General features: G+C 37.1%; 1 protein-coding gene across 1 annotated transcript in view; it reads left to right on the top strand.

The window, feature by feature from the left end:
* Positions 1-22,152, top strand: part of WDR75 (WD repeat domain 75) — a gene marked incomplete in the record, with an annotated part of 145,005 nt that overhangs the window by 7,409 nt on the left and 115,444 nt on the right. The window contains 3 exon segments of the mRNA XM_053698601.1: positions 11,628-11,757; positions 14,340-14,405; positions 15,403-15,499. Coding sequence (XP_053554576.1) covers positions 11,628-11,757; positions 14,340-14,405; positions 15,403-15,499 — 293 coding nt within the window.

The raw sequence follows: 22,152 nt of genomic DNA on the forward strand, positions 1-22,152 counted from the left end.
ACGAGTACAGCAGTACCCCCCATGTACAGGTTTTATGGGGTTTACAGAAGTTACAGGGCCAAATATGGGGTCTGCCCATTTACATGGAAATTTGGTACATTATTTTTCTGGGCCTATGTCCTCTTTGAGACATTGGGGGATATTTATCAAGCCGTCAACTTTGTTGAATTTGACAGCACCAATATGCTCGTCTAACATCGCGGCCGCAGACCTGAATACTCTCTCCTTATTTATAAAAAAAAAAGCCGGCAAAAAGACGCGTACCAAGTATGGGGTGATGAGCATCGGACTGTTGTTAACTAACAGTCATTGATCTTGCGTCTCTTCGGCTTTTTACCAACTTTATACCCTGTCACTAAACGCCGCCACTATACTAAAATGTTTAACCCCTATCCTGCTGCTCCCCGACCCCGCCGCAACCTAAATAAAGTTATTAGCCCCTATCCTGCCGCCACTAAATAAACGTATTAACCCCTAAACCTCTGGCCTCCCACATCGACACAAACTAAATTAAGCTATTAACCCCTAAAACTAACAACCCGCTAACTTTACATTTATTTGAAGATAGGAATGTTGTAATTTTAATTTAAACTTACCTGTAGAATGTAAATAAACTATATTAAACTATTAATTAACCTACCCTATTATACTACAATTAAATTAAACTAGCAATTAAATAAACTAAATTACATATTAAAAAAAAAAAAAAAAAACTAACCCTACTAAAATTATTTAAATCTACTATTAAACCTAATTACAAATTACCAAAAAAAATAAACGCTAAGCTACAAAAAATAAAAAACACTTTATGAAAGCAAATCACATTATCAAAAATAAAAAAGAATTTCACCTTATCTAATAGCCCTATCAAAATAAAAAAAAAAACTAGCCTACAATAAACTACCAATGGTCCTTAAAAGGGCCTTTTGTGGGGCATTGCATCAAAGAAATCAGCTCTTTTACCTGTAAAAAAAAAAAAATACAAACACCCCCCAACAATAAAACCCACAACCCTATCTAAAATAACCTAAGCTCCCCAATACCCTGAAAAGGGCATTTGTATGGGCATTGCCCTTAAAAGGGCATTTAGCTCTTTTACCTGCGGATTGTATGTTAAGTCACAGATTTAAACTTTTGCCGGTCTGTAAGCTTTGATAACTAGGTCGGATCAAGCTTGCAACAATTACGCTGCAGAATTCCAGCGTATTTGCGGTTGACAGCTTGATGAATATCCCCCATATCAGCCCAGGAATGAAAATTACCCCATCATGGCATACCATTTGTAAAAGTAGACAACCCAGGGTATTCAAAAAGGACTGTTTAGTCTTTTTTGTAGCCACTTAGTCACAACATATGGCCAAATGTAATGTTCATATTTTATTTTTAGTTTATCACAAAAACACTGCCTTTTTCGCTGTTTATATCATCCTATGTTTTACTGCTATAATACACCCATATTTGTATTCAGCGATATCCCATGAGTACAACAATACCCCCTATGCACAGGTTTTATGGGGTTTCAGGGAGTTACAGGGCCCAATATAGGGTCTGCCTATTTGCCTGGACATTTGGCACATTGATTTTCTAGACCTATGTTGCCTTTGAGACAGTATGGCAGCCCAGGAATGAAAAGTACCCCATTGTGGCATAACATTTGCAAAAGTAGACAACCCAGGGTATTGAAAAAAGGACTTTGTTTAGTCTTTTTTTGTAGCCACTTAGTCACAACACCTGATCAAATTTAGTGGTCATATATTTTTATTTGCTTTTTTTCCACTCAAACACTGCCTTTTTGCTATTTGCATCATCATCATCCTTATATGTTTTGCTGCTATAATACACCCATATTTGTATTCAGTGATGTCCCATGAGTACAACAATACCCCCTGTACAGGTTTTATGGGGATTCAGGAAGTTACAGGGCCCAATATAGGATCGGCCCATTTACATGGAAATTTGGCACATTCGTTTTCTGGACCTATGTTGCCTTTGAGACAGTATGGCAGCGCAGGAATGAAAATTACCCCCCCCCCCCCATGACATAACATTTGCAAAAGTGGATAACTCAGGATATTCTAAAATGAGTATTTTAGTTGTTTTGTATAACTTATCATGGCCTTAGAGTGGATGGGCTTAACATATAAAGGGACAGGACAAGGTCAGGGGATTTATGAAGTTAGGAATACAGAATAATAAAATAAAATAAATTAGGAACACATACAGATTATGTTTAACGCTGTGTGATATATTTAGAAGCAATTGGTGATACAGAGGCCAGGTAGAGAGGGGAAGTCAGGGCAGTGGTAACTAGAATCCATCCTCTCTCCTTTTTTATAGCAGAGTCTGCATTTTTATTCTGGGATGTTCTTTTGCGGGCAGTGGGGGGGGGGATCCTAGTGGGAAAATGCCTGCTGCAGAGTCACTGGACATTTTTCAGAATGAACAGTGGGAGGATTAGGGGTCTGGTTAAACAAAATATCAGATGTTACATTTTAACAAAAAATCCAAAAAAGTAAGGGCCTTATTTTAAATAACCTGTCATGCAGGGGGTCATTTCTGGGGGGCCACTGGGCATTATCATTAAAATGGAGAAGCCGCAACTGTTCATATCCCTCTTCATAACACCTGGAAAAGAGGGGTAGTCAGGATGGGGTTCTGGCTCCAGTATGACCATATGCTGGGTTTCTTCACAATCCCCATTACTAATGGCAGGGCACAAACCTTTTTAATCTCGGGTATGTCAGTGGGGTGCCAGGTATTTTTTCTGACATTCTGAGATTGTGGATTTTTTGACAGATATTGGCTGGCATATAAATTTGTTTGAGCAACTATATGCTCAAACATGGTATCCATCAGAATCAAGGAGAGATAATTTATTGACTCACATACTGGAACATCAGTTGTGATGCTAGGAGTCTCTGTAAATTCGGGCATTTCTGGCTCGCGAGGGCGCAAAATGCTGTTATTACGTCATTCTTAGCGCAATAATATTTTGGCACAAATGTGCCTCTATGATGACGCAAGTTCGTCATTTCCTGCGTCTTAGTTGGCGCCAGGTTGTTATGACATGAGTTGCGTCATTTCCGCATGTTTGTTGGCCCCAAAAAATGTATATACTTCCTTGTGCGTCATACTTGGCGCCAAAAAATTTAGTTTTATTTTACTCCACTTCCTATATGCCCCTTGCCTTCTTTATGCTCAGAGGGCTATGCTATTTGCTTTTTTGTCAATTTTAGAATTTGCATTTTTTCCCATTCCTGAAACTGCTATATGTGGAAATAAGATATTTTTGTTTAAATCTTTCTTTTTTTCTTTTACATTTTACAAGATGTCTCAATCTGATCCTGTCTCAGAATCTGCTGTAGGAACCAATGCTGCCTGAACACAGTTCTACCAAAGCTAAGTGTATCTGTTGTAAGCTAGTGGAGATTATATCTCCAGCTGTAGTACGTAACAGTTGTCATGATAAGCTTTTGCATGCAGAAAAAGTATCTGTTGTTGATATCTCTGATATGAAAAATTATATTCATGATGTGATACAGAAGGCTATGGCTGCTATTCCGCCTTCAAATAAACGTAAAAGGTCTTTTAAAACTAATAGTACTGATGAAATTTGTAATGACCGACAACATACTGATAAATCCACCTCTGATGAGAATATCTCTGATTCGGAAGATCCTACTTCAGACATTGACACTGATAAATCAACTTATCTTTTTAAGATTTAATATACTCGTTCTTTGTTAAAAGAAGTGTTGATAACTTTGTATATTGAGGAGTCTGGTTCTTTTGATAATAAATCCAGTAAACGTTTACATTCTGTCTATAAACCTCCTGTGATTACTCCTGAGGTTTTTCCTGTTCCTGATGCTATTTCTGATGTGATTGCTAAGGAATGGTCTAAGCCTGGTACTTCTTTTGTTCCTTCTTCAAGGTTTAAAAAGTTGTATCCTTTGCCAGTGGCTAAGTTAGAGTTTTTAGAAAAAGTCCCTAAGGTTGATGGGGCTATTTCTACTCTTGCTATGCGTACTACTATTCCTATGGAAGAAAGTACCTCTTTTAATGATCCTTTAGATAGGAAAATGTATTCTTATCTAAGAAAAGCTTATTTTCTGGCTATATTCTCAGATCTGCCATTTCTATGACTGATGTTGCGGCTGCATAGCATTTTTAGTTTGCTTCAACATGCTAATCATTTTATCTGTGATGCTATTTTTGATGATATCAAGATTGATGTTAAAGGGACAGTCAACACCAGAATTTGTGTTGTTTAAAAAGAAAGATAATCCCTTTATTACCCATTCCCCAGTTTTGCATATCCAACACTGTTATAATACACATTTTACCTCTGTAATTATCTTGTATCTAAGCTTCTGCTGTCTGCCCCCTTATTTCAGTTCTTTTGACAGACATGCAGTTTAGCCAATTGGTGCTCACTCCTAGGTCACTTTACGTGCATGAGCTCAATGTTATCTATATGAAACATGTGAACTAATGCCCTCTAGTGGTCAAAATGTATTCAGATTAGAGGCAGTCTTCAAGGTCTAAGAAATTGGCATATGAACCTCCTAGTTTTAGCTTTCAACTAAGAATACCAAGAGAACAAAGCAAAATTAGTGATAAAAGTAAATTGGGAAGTTGTTTAAAATTGCATGCCCTATTTAAATCATGAAAGTTTTTTTTGGACTTGACTGTCCCTTTTAAATCTATGTCTTTGGCTGTTTTAGCTAGAAGAGCTTTATGGCTCAAATCATGGAATGCTGACATGGTATCTAAATCTAGGTTACTATCTATCATTCCAGGGTAATAATTTGTTTGGTTCCCAGTTGGATTCTATTATTCTATTCTATTATTTCCACTATTACTTGGGGGAAGGGAGTTTTTTGCCCCAAGATAAAGTGTATGGGTAAATCTAAAGCTTCTAATCGGTTTTGTTCCTTTCATCGGAATAGAGAACAGAAAACCACTCCTTCCCCTAAGGACTCTGGCTCCAATTGGAAGCCATCTTCGAGTTGGAATAAATCCAAGCCTTATAAGAAACCAAGGCCAGATTGAAATTATTTCAAGATGTTTGGGCAGGTTCCGTTCAGAATCATTGGATTCAGAATATTGTCTCTCAGGAGTATCAAATAGGTTTCAGAATAAGACCTCCTGTGAGAAGATTTTTTTTTTTCCTCTCACATTCCAACAAATCCTGTGAAGACTCAGGCCTTTCTGAAGTGTGTTTCAGATATGGAGCTTTCAGGGGTAATTGTACCAGTTCCACTTCTGTAGTTCCACTACAGGGTCTGGGTTTTTATTCAAATCTATTCATTGTCCCAAAGAAGGAAAATTCATTCTGACCAGTTCTGGATCTGAAGTTTTTGAATCAATTTGTCACCAACAAGATGGTGACTATAAGGACTATTCTGCCTCTTGTTCAGCAAGGTCATTACATGTCCTCAATAGAGTTACTGGATGCGTATTTTCACATTCCAATTCATCCAGACCACTATCGGTTTCTGAGATTCTCTTTTCTAGACAAGCATTACCAATTTTGTTGCTCTTCCATTTGGCCTAGCAACAGCTCCAAGAATCTTTTTGAAGGTTCTCAGTGCCCTACGATCTGTAATCAGAGAGCAGGGTATTGCTGTGTTTCCTTATTTAGATGATATCTTGGTACTGGCTCAGTCTTTTCATTTAGCAGAATCTCACACAAATCAACTTGTGTTGTTTCTTCAAAGACATGGTTGGAGGATCAATTTACCAAAGGGTTTCTTGATTCATCAGGCAAGGGTTACCTTTTTAGGTTTCCAGATAGATTCAGTATCCATGACCCTGTCTTTAACAGACAAGAGACGTTTAAAGTTGGTTTCAACCTGTCTAAACCTTCAGTCTCGATCATTCCCTTCAGTGGCTATGTGCATTGAAGTTTTAGGTCTCATGACTGCAGCATCGGAGGCAATCCCTTTTGCTCGTTTGTCATATGAGACCTCTGCAGCTATGCATGCTGAATCAATGGTGCAGGGATTATACTCGGATATCACAATTGATATTCTTAAATCCCAACACTCAACTCTCTGACTTGGTGGTTAGACCATCATCGGATTGTTCAAGGGGCCTCTTTTGTTTGTCCTTCCTGGACTGTGATTTCAACAGATGCAAGTCTCACAGGTTGAGGAGCTGTCTGGGGTTCTCTTGACAGCACAAGGAGTTTGGAATCCTCAAGAGGGGAGGTTGCCAATCAATATTTTCGAACTCCGTGCTATTTTCATTGCTCTTCAGGCTTGGCATCTATTAAAGAGAGAATCTTTCAATCATTTTCAGATAGACAATATCACAACTGTGGCATATGGCAGTCATCAGGGTGGGACTCGCAGTCCTTTAGCGATGAAAGTAGTATCTCGGATACTTTCTTGGGCGGAATCCAACTCATGTCTAATTTCTGCCATACATATCCCAGGTGTAGACAATTGGTAAGTGAATGATCTCAGCCGTCAGTCTTTACATCCAGGGGAGTGGTGTCTCTCTATCCAGATGTATTTTGTCAGATTGTACAGATGTGGGGTATTCCCAAAATAGATCTGATGACTTCCCATTAAACAAAAAGCTTCCCAGGTACCTTTCCAGGTCAAGGGATTCTCAGGAGGAGATGGTGGTGGATGCGTTAGCAGTTCCTTGGTTTTACCAACCTGCTTACATTTTTCTGCCTTTAGTCCTTCCAAGGGTGATCTCAAGATCATAATGGAACAATCTCATGTGTTTCTGATAGCACCAGCATGGCCTCACAGGTTTTGGTATGCGGATCTTGTCCGGATGTCCAGTTGCCAACCTTGGCCACTTCCTTTAAGGCCAGACCTGTCTCAAGGGCCATTTTTCCATCAGGATCTCAAATCGCTAAATTTGAAAGTATGGTAATTGAACACTTAGTGCTTAGTCATAGAGGTTTCTCTGACTCAGTGATTAATACTATCCTACAGGCTTGTAAGTCTGATTCAAGGAAGATTTATTATCGGGTTTGGAAAGCCTATATTTCATGGTGTTCTTCTCATAAAATCTCTTGGCGTTCTTTTAGATTTCTTAGAATTTTACAGTTTCTTTAGGATGGTTTGGATAAAGGTTTGTTTGCAAGTACTTTGAAGGGACAAATCTCTGATCTTTCTGTCTTCTTTCATAGAAAGATTGCTAAACTTCCTGATATTCACTGTTTTGTTCAGGCTTTGGTTAGTATTAAGCCTGCTATTAAATCAATCTCTACTTCTTGGAGTCTTAATTTGGTTTTAAAGGCTTTGCAGGCTCCTCCTTTTGAGCCTATGCATTCTTTGGATATTAAACTACTTTCTTTGAAAGTGTTTCTTTTGGCTATCTCTTCTGCTAGATTAGTTTCTGAATTGTCTGCTTTCTCTTGCGAGTCTCCTTTTTCTGATTTTCCATCAGGATAAAGCTGTTTTGCGGACTTTGTTTAAATTTCTTCCTAAGGTTGTGAATTTTAACAACATTAGTAGGGAAATTTTTGTTCTTTCTTTGTGTCCTAATCCTAAGAATGCTCTTGAAATATCTTTACGTTCTTTAGATGTTGTAAAAAAAAAAATACTATATCGAAGCTACTTAGGATTTCAGAAAGACTTCTAGTCTATTTGTTGTGTTTTCTGGTTCCAGGAAAGGTCAGAAAGCCTCTGCCATTTCTTTGGCATCTTGTTTAAAGCTTTTGATTCACAAGTCTTATTTGGAGCTGCTTATGATTTAAGTTTTTTTTCTTGTAATTTATGAAAGACTTATTTTTGTGTGTGGATTTAAAAAAAATTTCTGCGGAAATAGCTGTTTTTATTTTATCCCTCCCTCTCTAGTGACTCTTCTGTGGTCTTCCACATCTTGGGTATTTCTATCCCATACGTCACTAGCTCATGGACTTTTGCCAATTACATGAAAGAAAACATAATTTATGTAAGAACTTACCTGATAAATTAATTTCTTTCATATTGGCAAGAGTCCATGAGGCCCACCCTTTTTATGGTGGTTATGATTTTTGTATAAAAGCACAATTATATTTCCAGTTCCTCTTTTTGTATGCTTTTTTGCTCTTAGCCACTACTTGGCTATTCGTTAAACTGAATTGTGGGTGTGGTGAGTGGTGTATTTATAGGCATTTTGAGGTTTGGGAAACTTTGCCCCTACTAGCTCATGGACTCTTGCTTTTTTGTTTTTAAAAAAAAAAAAAAAAAAATATATATATATATATATATATATATATATATATATTCTCCTTTTTTTTTTTTTTTTTTTTTTTATGCAGCACACAAACACGCTAATCTGCCTTCCTCTCTCTCCCTCAGATCGCAGTGATGGAAGAGAGGAAGCGGATACACTTGTAACAACCAATGATTCCACTCATTGGCTGTTAGTGTTGCAGGGTATCGTTACACCCCCCTGCATGCTGATTGGATCCTGGGGGAGTGCCTAAGTTGCTAGGCACGTTCCCCAACCGGATCCATCATGGAGGAGACAACGGAGGGGGCACGGGAGGTGGAAACCATTAGGACGTTCTATTCTGTCCTAATGGCACTAATGCCCAGTGCATTTAGGACAGAATAGAACACCGTAACAGCGTTAAAAGGTTAAATTAATCCACAGTGGATTACTATCTGTTAAAACATGCTGCTCTATTAGTTTTATACCCCACTTAGTCTTCCAGCCAATTACATGGAAATTAATCAATGCCAATCACATGGCTTATTTATGTTTATGTACATTTATACATTAAATTTGTACATAATTTTTTTTTGTGTGCTTGAAAAAAATATATACTATATAAATAAAGAACAAACCTTTTAATTAATAAATACATTTAATTTTAAATAAATAAGTAAATATACTAAATTAATCCAATTTGGAGGAAGATATAGATATATATTTATATTAGTACTGCTTAGGTCCAGTTTCACAAATTGCAGTTTATTTCATAATTTTTTTTAAATGATTAACCCAGCAGTACTGCTGGGCTAATCATTTAAAAAATAAATTTATTTAGTACCGTGATTTTCCATAAAGCCCCCAGGGCTGCAATACCAAAAATCCTGTTTTCTTTCATGTAAGTGGCAAGAGTCCATGAGCTAGTGACGTATGGGATATACATTCCTACCAGGAGGGGGCAAAGTTTCTCAAACCTCAAAATGCCTATAAATACACCTCTCACCTCACTCATACCTTGGTTTTTACAAACTTTGCCTTCGTTGGAGGATGGTGAAGCAAGTCGTTCTTGATTTCTTCTGTGAAAGGTGCTTCTAAGCATTTTGATGCCCAATTCCTCTCAAAGTACAGTGTTTGTCTGAGGGATGTGAAGGGAGTATTGCCTGATGCCATGTATTTTGTGGACTGAATACTTGAATAGCAGCCCAGGGCTGTTATTTGGTACTCACTAAAGAAGTGCTTCAGCACGAAATGTTTGCCCAGGGTCCAATCGATATTAAAGACGGCCCTGACTAGTAGTATGTGTTACGCTTATTACCTGTTTGATAGAGCATGGGTACGGTCACCTCTGGGTATTACTAGTAATATGCTTTAATACTGCATAGCAGTGAACTGGGTGCTAAGACTGCTAGGCATTACTAGTATTTGTCATTATCACTGCATGGGAAAGCATAGATAAGACATCCACATTTTATTTATTTGCTGCATTTGCAAAAGGGGATTGTAAAATGTTACTCTCTTTTAAATAGGTGTTCTATTGCTGAGAACAAAATAAACTTGTTTTTAAGTTTGAAGCATGTCATAATCAACCAACAATGCAGGGAGCTCTGCATTTATTCAATGTGTAATTAATGTCCAGTTGTAAACAGACATGCATTCCATGGTAGCTTTGAAACAGGCTGCATAAAATGCGTATGCTCTATCCAAATTCTGAAGACACAAGTTTGTGTTTCATGTCCCTTTTAAAATGTAAAATGTTACTTAAATAGTTTTTACCTCCAAAAAAAACATTTATTTAAAAAAAAATGAATCTAATTAAAATAGTCTAATTTTTAAAATATTTTCTTTTCTCATTTTTCTTTCTTTTTTTTTTTTTTATTCATTATTAGCCACCCTGCACACTTTTAAAAATGATTACCTTGCAGCATTTTTGCACGTCCGTGTATATTACATAACTGTTACTAATAGTGTTTGAAATGAACTGCTGGGTATGCCAGGTGTCTCATTTATGACTTCCCTGTGACCGCTTTCCTCAGTCATGTATTTTGTTGCTTCTTAGAAACTACTTCCCAAACCTTTGTTTCTTTCTTTTAGTTTACCATAATGAAAAGGTAACCAATCTTCTGCCATATAAACCAATTTATAATAAGAATAGGTTAAGATTAACACTTTGTTTAAAGTCACGTTTGTTAGTGACGAAATGCGTCGGTGGGCGGGGCCGGAGGGTAGCTTGTCTGGGGTCTGTGTGATTACATTCGGAGGATACAAAGTTATTAATTTAAATGAATATATGATATAGTAACGATAAATTGAAAATGGTACACTGAAGTGACTGAGCAAGTGAAATGGATGGGTTTTATCCTCTGGATATTTGATGTTCAAAAAGTAATAGGGCGATTAGTCAGAAAGCGGCTGAGTAACCCCTAATAAGCTTGCATGCAGGAGGACGCCTTTGAGCGCATAGGTATGCCTGTGCTGAGAGTATGAACAGTTTGCTACACCCCTATTACCATTCTGAGTGATCCGATACTACCCATTCACCCCCTCTGGCTTCCTGGCCTATCTTTGTTTTTAAATTTGTGTTGGGATCTTTTGAGTATAAGGGAATGGTCGTGATATACCCTTTCCCTGATCCCAATTTTAGATGAATGTTGTGTATACGTAATTTGTTTACATAAAGTGTTAATCTTTTCCTTTTCTTGTTATAACATTAAAGTGAATGTAAATTTTCATGAATTAGTTCCCGGTTTTTAAAAATACTATTAAAAATAGGGGCACTTTCATTCATGAAAGTTTACATTGCAGCGTATTTTTTAAAAATACTTGCCTTTCTCTTCAGGAAAGCCGGATCGGCGATCCCCTGCCCACAGCTCCTCTGTACCTACGTCAGCAATGACAAAACAGGCTTCCTCCAATCAAGGCTTCCCTCCCAGAGCATTCATGTCGTGAGGATGCCGGTTTCGTCATTGCTGTGTAAGTACAGCATGAGAAGCGGATGGGGGATCGCAGCTCCGGCTTTCCTGAAGAGAAAGGTATTTTTTAAAAATATGCTTCAATGTAAACTTTCATGAATGAAAATGTCCCTGGTTTTAATAGTATTTTTAAAAATCGGGCACTAATTCATGAAAGTTTACATTCACTTTAAGTGTTCAATTCTACACTTAGCTTTAAGCTCCAATTCCTTATTGTATCTGAACATACATTGATATAAACTAATTTGACTGAATGTTTTGGTGGGAAATTGCTAATTTGTACCCTCTGTTATATTTGCTGACCTCTTGAACAAAAAATGTCTGTAGGGCATTCAAATAGACAAATATATTAAATTGTGTGTGTTAATCGCAGTATTTTGTACAAAATGATATACACGGTAAAGTAATGCATCTACTGCAAATGGTTGTAGTAATTGCAATGTTTAAACACATTTTTATATATATATATTTATTTTTTATTTTTTAAAGATACCTCCTGTGTGTCTCAGGTGACTTTATCAAAGTTTATAGCACAGCCACAGAAGAATGTGTACACGTACTCCAGGGACACAGAGGCCTGGTTACTGGCATTGAACTGAACCCCAAGAACCACTTACAGGTATTATGGCAAATTGTCACTGTACTTGTCAAGGGCAGAATGTCTCTGGTCTGTATTTGTGCTTGATATCCCCTGGGCCACTATACACAAACTTATATTTGTGTATCCAAAAGGTTTGCAGCTTTACAGTGAGGGGTCATATTTGTAAACATTTATGTAATTTATTGGACTAGTGAGCACAGTATACAAATTGTTTTCTTGGTTGAAAGTAACCTAGTAGATGAGGTTGAAAAAAGACAGAAGTCCATCGAATTCAACCTATACAAATCTTAATTATACCTAAATTAAAAGCTCCAGTTGAGTTTAAATTAATCCCATTAAAAAAAGGTGACCCATTTAACACAATCATTTCAATGAATTCTGTTTCTAGCCATAAATGTATCTAAAACATTTTTAAATGTATCTAAGCTATTGGCATTTACAACCTCCTTAGGAAATGAGTTCCACAATTTGATTGCTCTTAGAGTGAAAAAACATTTATGTTGCTGAAGATTAAATCTCCTTTCCTCCTGCCTTAAATTGTGACTACTAGTCACAAATAATTTTCTTGGAATAAACAGAGCTTCTGTCATCTCTGTATATGGGCCTTGAATATATTTCTTTAACGTAATCATGTCACCTCCCTAGTGCCTTTTTTTCTAGAGAAAACAGACCCAGTTTGGCTAACCTCTCCTCATAGCTTACATTCTCAGTTCCCCCTTATTCGTTTTGTGGCCCTTCTCTGAACTTTTTCTAAGTCTGCAATGTATTTGTTTGAGATTGGTCCACAGAACTGCACTACATACTCAAGGTTGAGGTCTTAGCAGGGATTTATATAGTGACAGAATTATGCTTTCACTCATGTATCAATGCCTCTTTTAATACATTATAGTATGTTATTAGCCTTAGAAGCCGCTGCCCTGCATTGTGCACCCATCTTTAGCTTGTTATCTATAAGTACTCCCAAATCCCTTTCCTCCTCTGTTTTGCCAAGTGTAGTCCAATTTAAATAGGTTGCCTGCTTATTCTTACTTCCAAACTGTAGAACCTTACATTTTCCAGTATACATTGCATTTTAACAGTAGTCTTGACTGTATCTACAAGGCAGGGAAATCATTAAAGGGTTGGAAGTATGTAAGTTACACATGGAAATGTCTGTAAATATGACATTATAGCCTTTGAATGTTAGGATAGTTTGTGTAGTCTGTGATAACAAGGTAGGTTTAGTCGCGCCTCTGACTTTCACTTCTTTTGGCTGTAGAGTAATTATTACTTTACCACAGGTCAATAATACAAGCTACCATAGACTTCTCTTGGAGGTTTATTGCTACATTTTATGCTGTTCCTTAAATAGCAAAGACATGTTAAAAGGACACTGAACCCACATTTTTTTCTTTCGTGATTCAGATAGAGCATGACATTTTAAGCTTCTTTCTAATTTACTCCTATTATCAAATTTTCTTCATTCTCTTGGTATCTTTATTTGAAATGCAAGAATGTAAGTTTAGATGCCAGCCTATTTTTAGTGATCAACCTGGGTTGTTCTTGCTGATTGGTGGATACATTCATTCACCAATAAAAAAGTGCTGTCTAGAGGTCTGAAAAAAAAGAAACTTTTTTTCAAATAAAGATAGCAAGAGAACGAAGAAAATTTGATAATAGGAGTAAATTAGAGCATGCAATTTTAAGCAACTTTCTATCTGAATCACGAAAGAAAAAATTTGGTTGTGTCCCTTTTAAATAGTACTCTAATTTATGCTTGCTTTTTATTATTTTATTTTTAACAAATGCTAAAGGGATAGGAAAGTCAAAATTAAACTTGCATGATTCAGATAGAGCATGTCATTTTAAGACATTTTTAAACTCACTCCTATTTTAAAATGTGCTTCGTTCTCTTAGTATCCCTTATTTAAAAAAAAAAAAAAAGATATTCTACACTAGTGGGGGCAAGTTGCTGATTGGTGCCTGCACACATTAGTCTCTTGTGATTGGCTAACTAGATGTGTTCAGCTAGCTGCCACTAGTGCACTGCTGTTCCTTCAGCAAAGGAAAGCAAGAGAATAATGCAAATTTGATAATAGAAGTAAATTGGAAGGTTGTTTGAAATTGTACGTTCTATCCAAATAATGAAAGACAATTTTGGGGTTTCCTGTCCCTTTAATATCTAGGTGCTTTATCCCCCACAGAGGGGTTAAATTCATGTTCAGTGTGTTGTTGATTTGGAGCATTTATAAAATAGTAAAATGCAATAATGAATTAGATCATTTTACTGTTACATAACATATTCCTTTAAGTAGGACACTGCAGTTTACGTCATACAAAATAACATAACCGTTACCAAGAACAATTTTGTTTAATCATAAAATGCTCTAATGCATTGCTATTGCACTCTCTGTGTTGAGGGTAGTAGAGTTCCTCATGGCAGGAAGGGAAGAATGTAGAAAACCTGAAGAGAATCCTGTGTACATTTATGCGCATTAAGGGCAATAACAAGGAAATACATTGTGTTGGCAATTGTTTATACTGGTCACTAGGATTTCTGTAATAAAAATAAACAGTCAGCTTTGTCTTTATCTGCTGTTCTATGTCTTTATTTTGTGCAGCTATATTCTTGCTCTCTGGATGGCACAATTAAATTATGGGACTTCATGGATGGTATTTTAATAAAGGTATGTATATGAATATGTTCCCCAACATATCTGTAGTATCTAAACTAGCATGTGCATCTGTCATAATGCCAGTAGCTGAGGATTTGTTTGCCTTTTTCTCTCTCACCAATCTACTACTTGCTCTATTTGTTTCTCTCTATTCTTATCTCTTTGTGCCTACCTAACTGTAATGTAGATTAAATACTTTTTGTCACTTTCTCACTGAAAACAAGAAACTTTGTATGCAATTTTAAGAGATTTTTCATCTTCTGTTTTAAATGGGCTTCATTCTATTGGTAGCCTTTGTTAAAAAACACACCTGTTTATGCTCATGAGCAGCATTACACTACTGGGAAATAGCTGCTGATTGCTGGCACACATTTGCCTCTTGTCATTGGCTCACCAGATGTGTTCAACTAGGCCCCAGTAGTGCATTACTGCTCTGGAGCTGACTTCAGCTATTTGTTTAACCCCTTTACAGGGATTAAACACAGACTACAAAGGCCTGTTCAAAGATCCACAGTCACAGGTTCGAATTCCGGCAGGGCCAACTCAGCCCTTCATCCTTCCGAGGCCAATAAAATGAGTACAGTACCATTAAATTGGGTAGTAATAACAACTATTACTATTCAGCTGCCGATTTGGTTAATTCAGAGAGCGAGCGCTAAAAAAGCGCTTTGTGTCCCATTGGGAGAAAGGCGCTATATAAATACTAGGTAATAATAATATTATTATTATTATATTATTATTATTATTTACTTTTATAGTAACAATATGACTGTGGCTACTAGCGTTGCCAGCTACTCCAAATATGCCAAGTAGTGGAGGGCGTTAGCTCGTGATAGCTGTAAATGTTTTTCAGTAGCCTGATTTGTTTATAAAATGTTTAGACTTGGCCAATACATTATTCTATAGCAAGATAACAGAAGTGTCTTGTAATTAAAAGGCTTTTTGTTGCTATAATGTATTTTTAGGGGATAACTATACACTGCTAATCCCTGTTGTCTTTCTTTTACAGACATATTTAGCAGGATGTAAACTGTTTGGGTTATACACGTCTACCGCTGTGGACTTTGTATGTGCAATAACACCCACAAACAACAATGAAGCCTCAGGTATGTCTCCCCTAGGTCTTTGGTCACATCTCCTCATGGGTCAGTCTGCACTTCATTTACTCAGTTTAATAATGCTGAAGGCCACTTTCTACTGCACACACAATGTTTGTTTGATTGGTTGCGTGCACTTTTCCAGCCAGTGTGCAGCTGATATGGGGAGTATGCCAAGAAGAGCTTTTTGTGTCTTGTGAATAGTGCTGGAGATGTCTGTGCCTTCAACTTTTTTTTAGCTCTGCAAGGGAACAGTTTGGACAATTTTAAAAAATATTTTTCTTTATTGCAATCTTTAACAATCCTTTTAAATGGACACTAAAGTCAAAATTAAGCTTTCATGATTCAAACAGAACAGGCAGTTTTAAGAGACTTTCCAATTTACTTGCATTATAAAACCGTGCACAGTCTTTTTATATGCACACTTTTTGAGGCACCAGCTACTACTGAGAATGTAAATAGACTGCAGCACCTCTGTAGTATTAGCAAAACAATTGCTCTTTATTAGGGTGACATACCCCAGAAAAACGGCAACGTTTCAGTCACAAGACCCTTAAATGGATAGTCCAGTCTAAATTAAACTTTCATGATTAAGATAGAGCATGCAATTTTAAGTAACATTCTAATTTTCTCATGTTATAATTTTTTCTTTGTACTTTTGTTATCTTTTTTTTTATTTGTAAAAAAAGCCAGAATGTAAGCTTAGAAGCCGGCCCATTTTAGGTTCAGCACACTGGATAGTGCTTGCTTTATTGGTGGCTACATTTAGACACCAGCAGGTGCTGAACCAAAAATGTCCGGCTCCTTCAAAGAAAAATTGATAAAAGGAGTAAATTAGAAAGTTGCTTAAAACTGCATGCTCTATCTGAATGGAAGTTTAATTTTGACTTGACTATTCATTTAATCATGCTAACACAACACTAGAAGTATGTGACTTAAAGGGACACTCAAGTCAAAATAAACTCTTATGATTCAGAAAGAGCATGTCATTTTTAGACACTTTCCAATTTACTTTCATTATCAAATTTTGCACAGTCTTTTTATATTCACACTTTCTGGGGAACAAGATCCTACTGAGCATGTGCACAAGCTCACAGGGTATACGTATACTAATCTGTGATTGGCTGATGTCTGTCACATGATACAAAAATACATTTGTCATAAAAAAAATCTACTGGTTATTTGAAATTCAGAGTGTGTTATTGCATTGTCTTTTTATTATGCACTTGTTAATTATGCAATTCCACTGTATTTAGTGGTCCTTTAAATAGTACCTTAAAGTGAGTGTCAATTTTTCCGGTTTGGATGATATAGTTATGTAGACAATCATCCTATTAAGCATACCGCCACAATAATTTTTTACTAAAAGTAATCATTTATTTCTAATTTCATATAGTAAATATGCTTCATTTACTTTAACCGCTCCTCCCACTCACTGTTTCCTGATTTTCCTCCATATTACGTAAACAGCGGTCCCACCCGCTGTTTACGTATCAGCAATGTGCGCTACCGTTTACTATTGCCATTGCGCATGCGTTACTCCGGTTTCCGCTGTCAAAAAACATAGTATTCATTGAATGAGTCCATTCAATGAAAACTATCGTTGCAAAGCGGACAGTATCTCCTAACACCCCAGCCTGTTATACCGCCAATTAGCAGAGAAATACATATCGAGTGTAAGTCACTTTCTATAATATAAAATCAATTACTTTTCTCAAGCCATCTAACTGTATTTAAAAGTACTTATATACGGAGCCCTTTCATATCAACTTACCGAGTGCTGAAATAATTAGGAAATGACAGGACTCCGTATACTGTTCTATTGCGCATGTGCGAAATGTGCATGAGCCGACGATAAATTAGCTTTCAACCAGAATCAAACGCATGCGCAAAAAGGACTTCTTACGTCATTCTAAGGGGGTGGGTCCCCCTGTGGTTAGAGACGTTATTGGCTAGTAAGACGTCCGTTATAAACAGGAACAGAGCGCGAATGGCGGGTGGAGGATGATAAATTAGTGAAAATAAAGGTAACGATTGAAAAAATTAGCAATTGATGAATGAAAGTCCACTTTTTTTATTAACATTTGTTACACATGTTTAGACAGGAAGCTGACTTTACATTCACTTTAATTCTATCCATCTGTTAAAGGGACACTAAACCCAATTTTTTTTTCATGATTCAGATAGAGAATACAATTTTAAACATTCCAATTTACTTCTATTTTCTAATTTGCTTCATTCTTTAGATATTCTTTGCTGAAGAAATATCAATGCACATGGGTGAGCCAATCACATGAGGCATCTGTGCAGCCACCAATCAGCAGCTTCAAAGTCTATCTAGATAGGCTTTTCAGCAATGGATATGAAGAGAATGAAGCAAAATAGATAATAGAAGTAAATTAGAAAGTTGTTTAAAATTGCATGCTCTATCTGAATCATGAAAGAAAAAAATGGGGTTTCATGTCCCTTTGTTACCTATACCATAGCAACCAAAATTACTATTCACCTTTTAAAACGACACCTAGTGGTGACAACTATAATTACATTTCTTTCTAGAAAATTATACTAATATTGTGATTATAGAAACAGTACTGTATTGTAAACGGCATAGAAAACAAACGGATGGGATTTTCACATATTTCCATGAATTTATAATGAGATACATTAAAACAATTGTATTCACAAAGAATATATCTACATTATACAAATAAATGTAAATCAAAATCCCTATTAAGGCCTTAGGGTATCAGGGTACCTAATCTGTTAATCCAACCTACCTCTTTTTTTTTTTAAAAAAAAGGATTAATTCCCTATTGCCCCCTCTTCTCAATGAGGGCACATGGTCAATTACTTGGAATCTTAACTGACTAATATTATATATTTTTCAATAAAATGTTGAGACTGGTTTGGTACAATTTTTAATACTTAAAGTTGATTTATGTTTAGTCATGCGTTCTCTAACACCCCGTGTCGTCTCTCCAATATAACAAAGCCCACACTTCAATAGTTAAATGGCATATTCAGTTTGGCATGTATAGAAACCATTAAACATTTGCTTACATCCACAAGTTTGAACCATTTTTTTTTTTTTTTTTTTTTTTTTTTTAGTTTTATATTTTTTAGTTTTATATTTTTATTGAGGATATAGCCTACAGAATTCCAGATATAAAATGCAAAACAAAAAATTAAACTTAACAAGAAGCCAAACCTTTATTATCAGAGTACTGAAGGTAACAACTGGTTATGCAGGCCATCAAATAGATCTTACAGTATATGTTAAATTACATATATCACATAACAAGGAAATATAATCACAATTATGCCCACATTAGCTATATTATCCTCTTTTCTATTTATATAACTTGAACTGATAAAAATAAGAGGAGTGACCCCCAAATGTAAGTATCAAGGTTTATGGAAAAAAAACAAAAAAAAAAACACTGTGTTCCCTCTTAAAATAATCGCCTCTCTTGGGCTCTAAACATAACAGAAGAGTAGAAAGAGGGACTATAGGGGTCACTCCATAATTATTAAACCTATAGGGCCTCTCTTAAACCCCTGCTGCATATATACTTGGTTTGAGGAACTATAGACATCAATGTTGCAGATAATAAAAGGAGGTCCAACATTGGTCTTTTTGAAGCCAGCATTTTAACATCTTAGGGAGTATGGAGCTATGAATATACATAATTGAGATGATATATTAATGACAGAGGAGCTGTACCACCTGACCGTTAACGCTTATAAGGGCAGAGGGATTAGATGGACCCAACCTGTCAGCAGACCTAAAAGTGAAATTGAGGTTAACACAAATATATAGGAAAAAACATTAAACAAGGACTCCATGAGGTGGGACAGATGGCGCCATTATTACGGAACTCAGTGCATAATATCCATTCCTCCAGATGAGCTATGTCTCCATGTGCCTCGTATGATTAACTGTTATTAAAAGTGGAATACAACATATCAAACACTCATCGTTAGCTTAGGCTAAGTTACAGACAGTGATATAAAAAAATGAAGGCGCCTAAATATGCACACAAATAAAGTGTACAAAAGTGTACATGTGAACATGTGATGTATATCTCAATGTCTTAAATGCCCTCTTCAATAAAGGACAAGGATTAGAGATGTGTGTGATATATATTCACAACTGTATTCTTAATGTGATGGATAACTATATATAAAAGTACATGTGTGTGTACAAAAAAATATATAGATAACAATATAAATGTGGATTCGGATAAACCTAAAATACAGTGCCTAAAAAGTGATACTAATGTGTCTTCCAAATCAAAAATAAAGATATCGAAAACAACCTCCAGCAACTATGTTGCTGAGATAAAATAACTATCAATGCGAGAGTAGTTCCAAACGCACAATAGTAACAAACAATATTAGAGACACATATTAGTGGAGGTATTGCATAAAAATACCGGATACATACAATAGGTGCCCAAATACAAATAGGGTGTACATATAGTTCTTATCCAAAGTTCATGTAGTGGAGATTATTTCCTCCGGGTGTTCACTCAGATAACGGGTATGCGGCAGCAAATACTCCTTCCAAAGCTGATGGCACCAGCGACGATCTGCAGATAGAGGGGAGAAAAGAAGGAGGCGCCACAATAGTGTGAGATCGTAGATGAATAGGACCCCCACAAAACGATACAAGATCACTTACTAGATTCTGAGCACTTGAGAAGTGCCACAGGTGCAGGCTGAACTATTCACAAGCTGTCCAGCGAGCTTATCCTCACGATCTACTCCGATCCAATAGCCAAAGTGAAGATTTCGTTAAACCCCACAAGTACTTGGGGTCGAAAAGATGCCCAATGATGGTACGAGTATCCCGGTTAATATTGCTTGGCTCCGGTGTTCGCTGCTATGGACGCTCCTCCATTAGCAACTAGGCCTCGTTGCTAATGGAGGAGCGTCCATAGCAGCGAACACCGGAGCCAAGCAATATTAACCGGGATACTCGTACCATCATTGGGCATCTTTTCGACCCCAAGTACTTGTGGGGTTTAACGAAATCTTCACTTTGGCTATTGGATCGGAGTAGATCGTGAGGATAAGCTCGCTGGACAGCTTGTGAATAGTTCAGCCTGCACCTGTGGCACTTCTCAAGTGCTCAGAATCTAGTAAGTGATCTTGTATCGTTTTGTGGGGGTCCTATTCATCTACGATCTCACACTATTGTGGCGCCTCCTTCTTTTCTCCCCTCTAAGTTACAGACAGACTTATGTGAACATCATTAAGCACTTATAGACAGAATAGAAACGATAGGTGAATAGGAGGCACATCTAACAAATAACATGTCCCTTCTAACAAACAACATGTCCCTAGATGTGAGAGTCAGTGTGTCAGTCCCACCGAGTGGTTAATTGACTCTTAGTTAACAGGATACTAAATTACCCCACTCCTGATCTGGGGCACAGTGACAGTCTGAGACCGCTCAGGTGAATCTCGAGTGTGGAAGTGATCCTGCACTGTGCTTCATATACAGAAACAAAGGGCCTCTCTGATTCAAGTGCCCGCTGCTTCAGGCTTAGACTCTGAGTTCCGATTCGGGTGTAATGCCACATCTCACTCCGGACGGCTGATAAGAGCTCTTATCAGCTGTAAGGCAGGGTCCTGACCATATGGCATTTCAGCCAGGTGATCTTTCTCCCCTGTTTGTGTTCGGGACAGGTTTGGGGTCATGGAGCTGGTCTCATTGGTATCCGGGCTGCAGGGCATACCTCCATGTCTTTTCCTTGCGACCTCTTCACTCTCCCTCTGTACGAAACTTTCAGCAGAACCATGCATTGTTATGCTGCTCCCATTGCCCCAGAAGGATGTCACTGCACAAGCTGCTTGGCATGTTGTCATCGCAGGCTCTATAAAGTAGGTGTCTTGTTGCAGGGCTGATTTGTCTTCCGAGGTATGCTGCAACCTCGGTGTCATCTCTTTACAAACACTCCCCCATGTGAGATGTAGGGTCTCAGTAAAGCGCAATAAATGCTCCTGAAATAAACGGTCTACCATCCTCAGTAGGGTTATGTGATTCGACTCCATAACTATAATAAAGTTCACAGTATTTGCAATGTCTTACAATTTAAATTCAGCTCTTATAGCTGCTCAGCTCTTTCAGCTGCTGGACCTGACTGATCAGGAAACTGGGGAGGGCGAATGAGGATCCAGGCCGATGTTAGGCCTCTGCTGCGTACCTCACAAGCGCTGGTCTGCCAGGCTGGAAACACGTATAAAAATTATATAATTCTGCTCCTTTAGAGATAGACAACACAGTAGTATTCAGAGAAGCCTTGAATTTTAATGCTAATGAGCGATAAACAGCGGATTTATCTGCTTGGGTTTACAGCCGTAGTGGAAAAGCAGCCATTCTAGTCGGTGTTCGGACACGCCCCCCCCATTTTTTTTTTCTTTTTATCATAGAATTGTAATGTGAGCAATTTATTATTTAAAAAGATAGATAATCCCTTTATTACCCATTCCCCAGTATTGCATAACCAACATAGTTATATTAAAGGGACAGTCAACACCAGAATTTTTATTGTTTAAAAAGATAGATAATCCCTTATTTACCCATTCTCCAGTTTTGCATAACCAACACAGTTATAATAATACACTTTTTACCTCTGTGGTTACCTTTCATCTAA

This window comes from Bombina bombina, chromosome 1, assembly GCF_027579735.1.
Source record: "Bombina bombina isolate aBomBom1 chromosome 1, aBomBom1.pri, whole genome shotgun sequence".
Taxonomy (NCBI): Eukaryota; Metazoa; Chordata; class Amphibia; order Anura; family Bombinatoridae; genus Bombina; species Bombina bombina.